Consider the following 14,689-nt stretch of genomic DNA (forward strand, 5'->3'; position numbering starts at 1 on the left):
TCCATCATGTACATCTTTCCCATCTAGCAAATTACTCCAGTTAAACCTGTTTATTGTATCTATAAAAAGATCCCGTGCATTGTATGTGTATTGTATTCTAGATACTTCTTTCTCCTTAACAGTTGAAACACAAAACGTTCTGCTAGTTAACTTTCTTGTCACCAGAACTAAATTATGGTCCGATAGTCCTGTGATCATATTAAAGGATTTTGTAATTCTTTCTGGTTTATTGCAAAAGATTAAGTCAATCTGCGTTTCAGTATTATGAGTTTTTCTTATTGGACCCTTGACTACCTGTGTTAAATCAAAATGATCACATATTTGTTTAAGATTTTTTCTGGCTACTCTGTCTTCCCAATTAACATTAAAATCCCCCATTAATAATACCTCTTTTTCAAAGTTGCAACTTAGAAGCATACTACGAAAATTTTCATAAAAATCAACTTTGGCGGAGGGAGGGCGATAGATTACAATCAAACTAAAAAACATTTGTGGTGATAATATAATTTTCAATCCAATACATTCCAAGTCCCTATTTGACAAATGAATTTCCTCACATTGAATGCTATTATTTATATACACCAAAACACCACCACCTTTAGATCTCACTCTATCATTTCTATAAATTTGATAACCTGGTATGGTGATAGCTGCATAAGGCATGAAGCCAGGTTTAGGACAGACATAAGAAATCCAAATTAGAGTCCATTAACAAATGTCGGATTTGTTCATTTTTAGACATGAGACTACATACATTCAGATGACCACCAAATAAGCCCTTTGGTTTTATGCTGGGGTCCCATAATATTTTAGAATTGTTAACAGTTCTGAAGACGTTCCATTTTCTATTTTTCACTACTGCTCGGTTTGTCGTCAACTTCCTGTTTTGATTTGTAGTACTTCCGATCGTAGCTAAGCTACCCATATCAACATTACCTTCAGTAAAATGAAATTGTGACTGCAACAATTTTTGCATTGCGAAGTCACCGCCTGCGTCATCACACCCACACGCCGATCTCCGCTGAACAGCGGGGACGCCAGCGGGACAAACAACATCTCCCAGGCTCCCTGCCAGCACACTCCGCGAACCCCCGCAGAACACGCCACTCCTCCGGAACAATCCACATTCCCCCTCCAAAGCACCAGCCGCCGCCACCACGCCAACCACCGGCAAATCCACAGCGTCAGCAGAAGAAACAGAACCCGGTAGGTCAGTCGGTTGTACCAAAGCATAGCTATGTGTACATGATGAACATACCTGTAGGTTTCCAGTGTTGCTCCTACTATAAATGGATGATACACGCGGGCCCGTCCGTGCCGGTGCGCTGACTGGACCAGGGCATTAATGAATGTCGCCAGATAATAATAGACAAATTGAAATAATGAAAGCGAGGCTTTGTTGTTGGTGAAGTACAGTTTTGTACATTCGTCCTCTTGTTTTACTGAAGAGATGTGGATGAATAAAGGTGATAGCTAAAGCATGTCTCCCAAAACCAAAATGATTATTTATATGACTCGCCCTCAAATGAGTTGCACAGGATAGTTTTAAATCCTCATAAGGCAAAAAACTATTATTAAAAATGTGTCCGGTAACAATGGAGCCGAAATTACTTCAGCACATAAACAAGGAGCGCCACAGCTATCCCGGGCACACCCGCCGCCATCTTCCTGTTGAACTGACCGAGAAAGCGGTAAGGGCGCTTGCACCTGATCTAAATTATGTCTAACACCTGTCTCCAATTCCAGTGAGCTTGGGGAGAGTGGCATATAAACAGCCACACCACCACCAGAACAGGGAGAGAGAGTCTGGCACGAGCTGCTGAGTTCATGATGCTAAAGAGTTGTGATAAAGACTTTGTGATGATTAAGAGACTGTGACGCTAAAGAGTAAGTTACTGTGCCAGTTGTAACTGTGTTACCCCTAAGTTTGTGATTAAAAGCTCTCCTGAGACCTGAACCTTCCTGTCCCAGTGACCTATTTCCTTACAAACATATTGAAAACATTTTAGTCATATTCACTAAACTGTCAAGGTTACATTCTGTGTATTTGAAAAAGTACTTAAATAAGTATTTCTGTGTATTTGAGTTAAAGCAGCTCTTGTGTTCGTACAGATGTGATCATCACAGATGTTTTGTGATATTGTGACCAAATCAGACCAGAAAACAACACAAAATGCTTCAGAAACGATTCAAAATCTGCTTCCTCTTTCAAATCCAGAGTCTGTCAATATTTTGTTTTCTGGATTTTGCATAAAATTACAATGAAATTTCAGGTGGCCTAAAGGAAATTTTATGATTTTTATCTCACATTTGGCATTTTACAAGGACTAAATATGCTTCACTCATGTGATGAATCCAGTGTGATTGATCATTTTTTTAAGGGTCAATAGTATTTAAAAAAGACATCACACACCAATACTAAAATCGATTATACAGCAGTAACAGTAACTGTGGTATTTTGTTTTTATTAAAGGTTAATATAATAGGTGGAATCTATTAGACTTTTGTAATTAAACTATGCCATAACAAAGTTTTAGGCTACTATTGTATTCATAAAATCCTTTTATTTCAGAAAGACTAGCTACATTGATCTAACTACAGAAAAGAGGAGCAAATCACAGTCTCATTGCTCTGTGGCATTTCTTATACTTCACTGTCACGTCTGCAGTTAGTCCAGAATGCTGCTGCAAGATTGTTGACCGGGACAAAAAACACAACAATATATCCCCAGTGTTAGCATCTCTTCGTTGGCTTCTAGTCAAATTTAGGATTTAATTTAAGATTTTATTATTTACTTTTAAGGGTTTACATGGCATGTCTCCTCCTTATATTACGGATCTCCTTCAGCATCACACGCCTTCTAAGGTCTTCGCAATGTTTATTTTTAACGATCCCCAAGTCCTGTCTTAAGTCAAAGGGAGATCGGGCCTTTTCAGTGGTGGCACCACGGCTGTGGAATATCACTACATATCAGGTCTTGTGCATCAGTTGATGTTTTTAAATCTTATTTGAACTCTCACCTTTTTTCACTTTTTAACTGTGCTTAATGTGGGTTGCTTATTTTGTTATGTGTCATTGTATTTTCTACATTCTGTATTTATATGATCTGTTTATGCTATAATGTGAAGCACTTTGGTCAGCATGTGTTGTTTTAAATGTGCTATAGAAATAAAATTGATTGATTGATTATCCTTATTGCGTTGCACAAATTTTAATATAATAGGTGGAATCTTTTAGACGTTTTGTAATTAAACCATGCCTTAACAATGTTTTAGGCTACTATTTTATTCATAAAACCTTTCATTTTATTTCAGAAAGACTAGCTACATTGATCTAACTACAGAAAACATGAGCCTTATCCTTATTAAAACATAAAGGGCTTAATGGACACCTTATAGACAAAGTTTCCTGTGTCATGCAAGTTTTGTTAGAATGGTGTTAGGGTGTGTTCAAACTTGGCAGGTTTGGTTCGATTAAAACAAACTGTGGTGCGATTGCTTTGTGTGCGGTTCACTTGAACAACTCCGGTGCAGTTCGACTGATATGTAAACGCAACATGGACCAAAGACGTCTCAACGGACCAAAAACAGGAAGTAATTTGCCTAATACTGACCTCAAGCATACCTGGTTCTTCTCATCATAGGAGTTATGTTGCCCATTACAGTTTAGTACAGGCGTCAGGACCGCCGTCAGCCGTCCTTGCAGCATATCTTTGTTTGTGTGTGCAACAGAGGAATTCCTGGCGCCGTTTTGACTCCTTTACACATTTTATTTGCTCTTCGTTTGTTCTCAGCTGGTAAAAATACCACCATATGTACTGTATATATATATATAAATCCAACAAGCATGTTTAGCCCAGCAGCCAGCATTGTTTTGGATGATTGGCAAGTTCTGTCAAAAAATATCACAGCAAACATGCCTGTGCAGGCACACCATGGGCAAGTGTGGGTTTACTGTGGGACAGAGTGGGCAGGGCAAACCCACACTAATGCCACGTGGGCCCCATGTGTCATGTTTAGATGTGTTTTTGTTCATATATGATTCCATGTCTTCTATTTTGAAAATTGTAGTTCCTGATTCCCTAGTCATGTGACGTCCTGTTTTCCCTCCATGTTCACATGTCTTGTTTTCATTGGTTTATTGTTTCATTAGGTTGTTATCAGTTTTAGTTTGTCATTGTTTTTGTTGAATTGTCTTGTTATCTTCTTTAGTGCTCTGTTTGATCATTGATTTATGTTCCCCCATGTCCTGTATTTAAGGCCTTATGTTTACCATTGTCCTTTGTCTAGTATTGAATGTGTATGTGTATTAGGGCTGTCAATCGCTAAAAAAATTTATCGAATTAATTACATGGTGTCCCGATTAATTAATTGCAATTAATCGCATATACAAATATTTGCTGAGAAAGGCCCTCATATAACAATAATTCAATATATAATGATGAAATAATTATACTTGGTATCTTTAAATATTAAAAAACTATATATATATATATATATATATATAAGTAAACATATTCAGATAAGTAAAATGCATTACATTCTTGTGGCAGAAGAGTTAATCATTGAAAAGACAATATAAAAAGCAGCTTTACAATACAATGTATTGTTTACTACCATATTATTGATCATAAGTCAATCATTGACACACAGTTCACAGCAATCCATTACACAAGTGAATTTGTCAATCAGTTGGAGATTTATTATGAGGGTTTGTTTAGGGACCATCAATTTACTCCTGCGTCAGACATTTTTTTTAGAAACAAGTCAGGGGTACACATAGTACACAATACTACAGATATATATGACAATAATGCCAAGACATTATATTTATTACATAGTGCAATGTTTTTCAATGCTTTAGAGTTGTTGAAGGTACAAAGAGTATTTAAATAATATTTCAAGTCTTTACAAAAAAGTGCAAATAGGGGCTTTATAGACATAAATTTACACTTATGTATTAAAAACTTGGCAAGAAAAATAAACAGATTAATCAGAAAATATTAACTTTAGTTATCAAATCTGTGAAAACCAAATAAAACGTCTTTATAAAGCAAAGAAAAACTAATTAAAATAGAGGTACGTACAAACAAACAAACTTTTCATCTACAGCATTACAGAAGGAGCAAAGTGGATCTATTTCAGGGAGCATGTTTCTTAAATAAAGATTGACGGGGTAAAAACGGTGTAACAGTTTAAAGGACACCTCCATAACCTTGTTGGTAATTAAATATGCATGAGGTAAACACCGTACGACCTGCATCAGACATGCTTGTCTAGCGTCTCGGGTGTGTTGCATCATAAAAATAAAATGTTTAGGTCATTGTGTCAAGTTAAATATAGTTTAATACTCAATCTTTAAACACATCTTAAGATCCCTTAAAGATCGCATTTGCGCTCCATCAAGTGTTTTGGAGACAATAAATTGTTTTCTTCACTGTATAATCTGTGTGTTGCTCACACAGCTGGAATTTCAATTACTGCCCTCTGGAGTAAACAGGTGGTACTACAAGCTTGAATTTCTCAGTTAAGCATTGTGATTAAAGTGCGTTAATTTATTTAACGTGTTAAATTTTGTCAAATTAATCGCACGTTATTAACGCATTAAATCGTCAGCTAAATGTTTTGTTTTTGGTTTGTAGATTTCACTTTTCTTAATAAACTGCACTTGGGTTCCTACATCATCATCTTCATAATCATCATTGCCAGCATCGTTACAGAATACTAGACCACCCATAATGGACCCAGCAATTCGGCTCCTGCACCTATGTCAGGGGAATAGATCCCTGGATGAATATGTGGGGGACTTCTGCTCTCTGGCCAGTGAAGTTGACTTTAATGAGGTAGCCCTCAAAAACTGTTTCCGCATCAGACTGAGTGAGCAAATCTCCTCATTGGTGCCTGGCGGTCGCAGTTGCCTCAGTCTGGTTCAGTCACTGTGGGGGAGGTGGATGCCGAGCCAGTATCCCACGTCACGATCGACGAGCCAGCATCCCACGTCATGGTCGACGAGCCAGCGTCCCATGCCACAGCCAACGAACCAATGCCCATGCCTGCCACGGCCAACAAGCCATGCCCATGACCACAGAGGTCGCTCCTGAGACTCTGTCCATGCCCACGACAACAGTGGTCGTTCCCGAGACTCTGTTCACACCCACGACCACAGAAGTCGTTCCCGAGTCTCAGTCCTTGCCCCTGTCCAAAGAGGTCATTCCCAAGACTCTGTCCTTCCCTACAACCACAGAGGTCGTTCCCGAGACTCTGTTCATGCCCACGACCTCAGAGGTCATTCCCGTGACTCTATTCATGTTCACGACCACAGAAGTCTTTCCTGAGTCTCAGTCTCAGCCCATGTACATGACCACAGAGGTCGTTTCCAAGTCTCTGCCCATGTACACGACCACGGAGGTCGTTTCCAAGTATCTGCCCATTTTCATGACCACGGAGGTTGTTTCCAAGTCTCTGCCCATGTTCACGCCCAGGCTCCAGGCCATGTCACAGCCATTCCAGAGTCGGCTCCAGGCCGTGTCACAGCCACGCATCATCCTGCTCCATGCCGTATCACAACAACGCCTCAGCCTGCTCCCTGTCATGTCACGGCCATGCCTCAGCCTGCTCCCTGCCATGTCACGGCCATGCCTCAGCCTGCTCCATGCCATGTCACGGCCACGCCTCAGCCTGCTCCATGCCGTGTCACGGCCACGCATCAGCCTGCTTCATGCCATGTCACGGGCAGGCATCAGCCTGCACCATGCTATGTCACGGCCACGCCTCAGCCTGCTCCATGCCATGTAACGGCCAAGCCCCGGATTGCTCCATGCCATGTCACGGCCAAGCCCCGGATTGCTCCATGCCATGTCACGGCCAAGCCCCAGATTGCTCCATGCCATGTCACAGCCAAGCCCCGGATTGCTCCATGACATGTCACGGCCAAGCCCCGGATTGCTCCATGCCATGTCACAGCCGAACTTCGGTCTGCTCCATGCCATGTCACAGCCAAGCCCTGGAATACTCCATGCCATGTCACAGCCGAACTTCAGTCTGCTCCATGTCATGTCATAGCCACGCCCCAAACTGTTTCATGCCATGTCATAAGCAAGCCTTTGCTCCACGGTCCAGAACCGCCCCTACTCCACCTTAGTACTAAGCCCCATAGGCTCTGCCCCTCGAGACCCTCATATGCCCCCCCCCACCCCCCACGGGCTCCACCTTGATCCCATACTCCATGCCCTATAACGCCAGACCATGCCTCAAGACCCCCTCACCACTAGTTTGTCATTGGTTTAGTTTAATTGCCTTGTTATCTTGTTTAGTGCTCTGTTTGATCATTAGTTTATGTTCCCCATATCATGTATTTAAGCTCTCATGTTAAGTCAAGTTAAATCAAGTCAAGGATTTCACTTTTCTTAATAAGCTGCACTTGGGTTCCTACATCATCGTCTTCATCATCATCATGGCCAGCATCGTTACACCATGTAGGTTAGCCCATGTGGGGCCCACAGCAGTTTTGCCTTTTGGGGGCCCTATGTGGGCTTTCTCTGGACAAACACAGTTGTGCTTAATTTATACTTAATGTTTTCTAATGTGGTTCTAAATGGTTATTGTTCTGTTTTATAAAATGCATTTTACTTAGTATGTAATCCATGATCAGTTTTGTATTCAATTTTAAATACATTTTCTTAAATTTGTGCTGGCTGTAAATAAATGCAAGTATTTGAAACATATGACTGTTAGTTTGTAACTGCTACTTTCAACAAGTGCAATTATTCTGCATATTCTGTGGTATTCTGTAGGTACAAAGTAAGACCAAACTAATTTTATTATTTTTAAAGGACCCACTGAGCACACCCACACTGCGTACTGTGGCCCAGATACCATGCCCACAGGATGCAAACACAACCTGTGGGCACATCCTGCTGTGCTTTGGGGTTAGGGTTAAGCATAGCAGGCCCCCAGTGGGGCCCATTGTGAGCCCGCAACATGCCCACAGTATGCCCACACTTTGAACCCACAGTGGGACAGCCCAGACCTAGCCCAAAGTGTGGGCCTCCTGTGGGCATGTTGCAGGCCCACAATGGGCCCCACTGGGGGCCCAATCTGTTTAGTGTGGACAGCCCACACTCATCCCACACTTTTGGACTGGCCCACTGGGGCCCTACCTGGGCCCCATATTGTGGGGCCCACACGTGCCCAACATTTCACGCCAGTACGCCTGGGCACACAAAGGGGCCCCAAAGGGGCATGTTTGCTGGGATACGTCATAAAAGCTGTCCAATCTGGTTGTGACATGTTCCTGATGCCTTAGTTTTGTATTGTTAGGTTTGGTGTTAAAAATGTCAGTGTGAACGATAAGTGAACCAGGACTAAATGTATAATTTTCTTTTTTGGTCCAGACCAAGAGGACCAAGAGAACTGAACTACAAGTGTGAACACACCCTTAGAGATATTAGGTTGTTAACTGGCCTTGTTTGTGAACTGGTACTTTTATATTCATTAAACAATGCATTTGGTGATTTGGTAACATTTCTCTGAAGTCCTATGAAGATAAATGAAAAACAGTGAGTATAATAATCACAATATATCACAGTGTTGAATTGCAATGCACCAAAAATTAAGAACCACAATATTGGATTGTGACCAAGATATTGATTGAATTATTTAAAGCAGTGTTTCCCTACCACTGTGCCATTAAAGATTGTCAGATATGCTGTGGAAAATGATAAAATTCTACAAAATAAATAAATGCATAAAAAATGTATTATAATTTTAGGGATCCAAACTCCTTAAAAATACATGCTTTCAATGTTTATTGTGCACTTCTCCTGCTTTCTTATGTGGCAAACTCATAAAATGGCCCCTCCATGACACTTTCTCCAACTCTTGTCATGTGGAGGGCAATGCAAAGCTTGACACTGGCATTTACATTTATGCATTTGGCAGATTCCTTTATCCAAAGCGACTTACAGTACACTTATTACAGGGACAATCCCCCCGGAGCAACCTGGAGTTAAGTGTCTTACTCAAGGACACAATGGTGGTGACTGTGGGGCTCGAACCAGCAACCTTCTGATTACCAGTTATGTGCTTTAGCCCACTACGCCACCACCACTCCCTGGCATTGAACAGAGCATTGACGCCTTACTCAACTCATGTGAAATGCACTTTACAATGATGAAATAAAATTTTTGAAACTCAAAATGATTATTATTAGGCAATTATTGTTGTCTTATGAAAGTCATGCACAGCTGTTTAAATGCTGTTTGAAAATGAAACAGTAGATCTGTTTTGTGTTTATAATTCTTATACTGAAGTCAGAAGATTTGTAGTTATGCAAATTTTAATTATAGAGATGGGCTAGACGTCTTATTTTGTATTTCTATATTTTCTATTCACTTTTTATTTTTATTCTATTTTTTTTTATTATCTCTGTTGTTGTATTGTAGTGCCCCGGAAGCTGCTGTCACCAAGACAAATTCCTTGTGTAACTTGGCAATAAAGCTTATTCTAATTCTGAAGTATTGTGAGCTCTGAAGCGCCCCCTGCAGGAAGAGCAAGAACTGCGTTTGTCTCAGTTAACCTGGTTTATAATAAATGTTGAAACCAAAAGTAAATTTGCACAGATGAAGAGACGCCATTTCTCAGTCTGCATACGGCCATAAAATCACACTTCACTGTAAGTTCAGTTATTGCTCGCTGATGTCATGATATTTTATTGTATTTGTTTTTGCATGTGTTTCGTGTTCCTGTCATACTCGGTATTTACATTTTTGAACTGTTTATGAGAGAAACTGTGAAGTGTTTAAAATGGATGATGACATTCCTCAGTCGTTTTCAGGATTATAATGAATTTGAGCTCGAGCGATTCTGCTTGTAGTTGATTAATTTCCACATCCATTATAATCTGGTTTCTATATAAAATAAAAATAAAATGCCCACTTTTATGTGTCTAACATTCTGTTGTGTAGGTGAACTTTCGATTTTGTCTGAAACTGAAAACCTTTTGAGGCTTAGGTTTATGAGTTTGTTATGAGATGATGATTAATTATTGATGTCATCACTGGCTGTATTACTATAACGTTATAGGAAATGTGTTCATCTGAAGACACATGAGAGACTACACTGATATAGAACAGGGTGCTCACACAGTAGAACAAAGCAATCTCATATATGAATTAGCAGGAGACAGATTTTCTGTTGTCCATAGCATTACTCATCTCACTTCAAAAAATATACCTCTAAATTGACTATTTATATTTTATATTTGTTCATGTTTTTTAAGTGATCTTTTGAAAACACACCACAACAATGGTTTTCTCTTCTTTCTTTAAATCACTGCTTGCATATGGGGAAATAATAAACAACAGTGTAATAATGAACTAGCAAAGAAAGACTGTTGTTTCACATTAAATTAGACACTATCCCCAGAGGGATTTCAAAACAGCATTCATTTTCATTTTGAAAGTCTGGTGGTTATACTTTTCTAACATCTTTTGTTTTTAAAAAAGATATAAAGTAACTCGGGTTTAAACAACATATTTGAACTCTCTTTTTACAATTAACCGGTATAAGTAAATTGTCACACATTGCTACCAGACCGGTGCTTTAAGAATGATTAAAGGTGTAAATCAAGTTGTTTATCTATGTTTATCTATTACAGGCCTGAATCATTTTTATGATGGAGAACAGAGAGAGCACTGCTTGTGAAATGAGGCAGAAGAGAAAGAGATCATCTTCTCCAGAACCCAGTAGTGTGTCTATGAAGAGTGACCGATCCATTCCTCGCTCAATTGATCTCAGTGATGAACCAGTGACCTGTAGAAGGCGACAGAGATCATCTTCTCCAGAACCCAGTAGTGTGTCTATGAAGAGTGACCGATCCATTCCTCGCTCAATTGATCTCAGTGATGAACCAGTGACCTGTAGGGGGCGACAGAGATCATCTTCTCCAGAACCCAGTAGTGTGTCTATGAAGAGTGACCGATCCATTCCTCGCTCAATTGATCTCAGTGATGAACCAGTGACCTGTAGGGGGCGACAGAGATCATCTTCTCCAGAACCCAGTAGTGTGTCTATGAAGAGTGTCCGATCCATTCCTCGCTCAATTGATCTCAGTGATGAACCAGTGACCTGTAGAAGGCGACAGAGATCATCTTCTCCAGAACCCAGTAGTGTGTCTATGAAGAGTGACCGATCCATTCCTCGCTCAATTGATCTCAGTGATGAACCAGTGACCTGTAGGGGGCGACAGAGATCATCTTCTCCAGAACCCAGTAGTGTGTCTATGAAGAGTGGCCGATCCATTCCTCGCTCAATTGATCTCAGTGATGAACCAGTGACCTTTGATCCTGTGTAAGTATATCAACCTACTCTGTGATGGCAGACGAAAATCTAAATCTTTTACATTTGCATAATCATGATGTTATTAGGGCCCAAGCCTTGAACAGGCGAAGGCCCTATTGTTTTCCTTAGGATATTATTTTTCTTACGACTATTCGGGCACTTTTGGGGCTCTTAACGTGCTCGAAAACTCTTGAAACTTTGCACACAGTTCAGAACCCGCGGCCATCAGGGCCGGGCTGAAGCTGGTACCCGGGCGTGGCAGGGGGCTCGACAGCGCCCCCTTGAATGGGATTCGAACACTTGTCCATATATCAAACATGCTTGCATGTAATAATATGAAACTCGGTACACTTATAGATCTCATCGGGCCGAACAACTTTCGTGCTCTAAGTTTTACGCCAGCCCAACAGGAAGTCGGCTATTATGGGTTGTTTGGAAACACATGCTCTGGAGAATGAATCCAATCGCCACCAAGCTCGGTCGGCATGAAGTCAAGACATTGAGGATGCTACATTCCGGACGGATTTTTGATATCTCGAACGGTTTGGCCGTGGCGAGGAAATTGATTTATGACTAAAAAAGGACACATGAAGTGTGTTATAACTTAGTTAGTTCTATCTACAGTTACAAAACTCGGCGTGTATATTGTTCTCGTCGAGCCGAACAACTTTCTAATTTACAGTCATTAGCTCCGACAAACAGAAATGCAAATGAACTTTGAAGCTCCAAAAAGCACATAAAGGGAGCATAAAAGCAATCCATACGAATCCATTGGTATAATTCATGTCGTCTTAAGTGATCTGATCATTTTAGGGGGAGAACAGAACAAAATATAACATGTATACAGCATATATAAATATAACATCTTGCCGTGGTGAGGAAACGAAATGATGGCGCGAAAAGAGAAACAGGAAGTGTGTTATAACTTCTGCATACATTAACTGATCTCGATGAAACTTCAGCAGTGCGTAAATTATAATTACATTAATAAACCTGTACAAAGACCTCCAGATAAATACTGGCCTTCTGGATTAACATATTTAAGTGCTGCAAAAGATATTGACCTATGACGTCCTATGACATAAAAAATTATTCTACATTTGAATTACCTCATAGATGTGACTATTGTGGTTCACGGTCATAGGCCCTGTCCCAAATGGCACACTTCATATGAATTTTCAGTCTTGTGTACTTATTTCATGTGTCCATTAACTCCATGAGACCGTAGGGTGTCTCATTTTTCATTTTAGGTATCAGAAGGGTGCTCACGCATACTTTGTGGTTGATATGTGCCCTCGATGCGCACTTTTGCAGAGCCCACACTGATGCAAGCTCTACAGCACACATCTTCTCGACAGTCAAAGCGAGGTTATGTTATTGCCCATCGTGCACAGCGACCCTAAAGGCACAGGGGTGGCGGTGCCACCGGCTTGGTTTCTTTTGTCCCTGATTAAATATAAAAATGAAAGAAAAAATAGTTAATCTAAAAAAATGCTGCCTTTATTTACTGACCCTCATGTTGTTCCCGAGCCAGGATACAATAGTGTTAGTTTTTGAAGATCAATGTCAGAGAAAAAAATCTCAGTTAACTGGATTTAAAATGATTTGCAAAAAAGAAAGAAAGAAGTCATATCACAATTGAATGCATTCTTGGATGTGTTACTTAGGGACATATGGAAAACTGATAAAGAAACAACAAATAAACAGGAGGTATATTATAAGAGACACTCCAATATAGGGCACAACATGCCTGTGCGCATCCAGGTGCAGAATGATACACTTCAATGTAGCTGCAGTGATTGGCGTGACACGACGCTGCACATTCAAAAGCTCAAAAGTAACGCAAAAGCACAGGATGCTGTCAGCATGCTTAAAGGAGTAGTTCACCTACAAATGAAATTTCTCTCATCATTTACTCTCATGCCATACCAGATGTGTATGACTTTCTTTCATCTGCTGAACACAAATGAAGATTTCTAGAAGAATATCTCAGCTCTGTTGGTCCATACAATGCAAGTGAAATTTAGCGCTTTCATTTCATTGCGTGTAGTGTCATATGAATCAGAGTCCTGCACGTGGGCAGGTGAAGCATTAATATTTGCTGTAACGTTTTGAAAAATATTTATATCATTATGTCATTTGTGGTGCGGGGTCAGGAATCAGTAGACATGGGCTGACTGCGGGTCGAATAGCCAAGGCTATTTTAAAACATCAAATAGTGTTCATTTTTTACATTATTTTATTCACATATTTCGTGCATTTCAAATGTATTAAGTTGCCTTTGTCTCTGAAGAATACACAGGACACGAGCGGCGCATTGCGTCCTGTCGCTTCGACAGTAAATAGATGGCACATTTTATTTTGCACTGCACGCGCTAATGCTACTACTGCTAATGCATGTGCAGCTCAGATTGCGGACTTTAGGTTAAATGGGTCGGGTATAGAATTAAATTAGTGCTGCTCTCAGATAACAGGCCGGGTGTTCTATTAAAGAACTTGTGAAAATGATATAAAAAAATGAAAATTTGCTGATAATTTACCTAACTCTCACGTGACGTTTCTCTGATGATGTCACGTGACAGCGGCATGAGGTGTGCAGTGCTGGTACTAAGCAATTTTTAAAGTTAATAAAGTTAGGGTTATGCACTTTTCAGCCTTATTCTACAATATTTTGTTGCTTAATGATTGTTGTGTGTCTTGACCATGGTGGCTGAATTCCCTTACGGTACCCGAAGTCTCTAATATCTCTTCTAGAACAGAATCTTGAGAAACTCCAGTTAAGATGTTAGGAAGTTATTCATTGACTCTCAGCATCTAGTGAGAGATTAATATATACTCATATCTTGACAGCAGCTGCATATCTAATTATTAAACTGTGTGTGTGTGTTTGGAAAGTTTGATTATGTCTGTACAATCCATATACATGTAGGTGATGATTGAATTGATGCAGTGAAAGCAGAAGAAGATTTACTAATTTCAGAGCTGAAAACACAAAATATACACAGAGATTAGACTTGCATTTGAAGTTTCTTTCTTTTTTTTTGTGTTTTTGCTTTCACCTTTAACCTCTTGGGTAAATTACTTGAGCATTAATGTATCTAAAGATGACAGTTCTGTTATCATTTACTCACACTCATGTCATTCCTAAGCTTTATTGCTTGCTAGCTTTTGTGTCACATGAGGAATATTTTTGAAGAATGTTAACACTGCTCTTTTTTCATTCAATATAGTTGTACTAGTGAATGGTGACTTAGATTGACATTCTGCCAAACATCTCCTTTTGTGTTCCACAATTTTATGGAACAACATTTTGTGTTGACCATTTATGGACAGTAAATGATGACAGAATA

At 40.0% G+C, this 14,689-nt stretch overlaps 1 protein-coding gene across 5 annotated transcripts in view; it reads left to right on the forward strand.

Annotated features, from left to right (window-relative positions):
- Positions 1-968: 968 nt before the first annotated feature.
- LOC127636141 (NACHT, LRR and PYD domains-containing protein 3-like) overlaps positions 969-14,689 on the forward strand; it is a 39,588-nt gene continuing 25,867 nt past the window's right edge. For 2 of the 5 annotated variants that reach the window (XM_052116556.1, XM_052116560.1), the window contains exons 1-2: positions 9,588-9,672; positions 10,657-11,348. In XM_052116556.1, the coding sequence (XP_051972516.1) occupies positions 10,672-11,348 (677 nt within the window). In that variant the 5' untranslated portion in view covers positions 9,588-9,672; positions 10,657-10,671. The other 3 variants (XM_052116559.1, XM_052116557.1, XM_052116558.1) reach the window with 3 other exon arrangements.

Source organism: Xyrauchen texanus, chromosome 43 (genome assembly GCF_025860055.1).
Source record: "Xyrauchen texanus isolate HMW12.3.18 chromosome 43, RBS_HiC_50CHRs, whole genome shotgun sequence".
Taxonomy (NCBI): Eukaryota; Metazoa; Chordata; class Actinopteri; order Cypriniformes; family Catostomidae; genus Xyrauchen; species Xyrauchen texanus.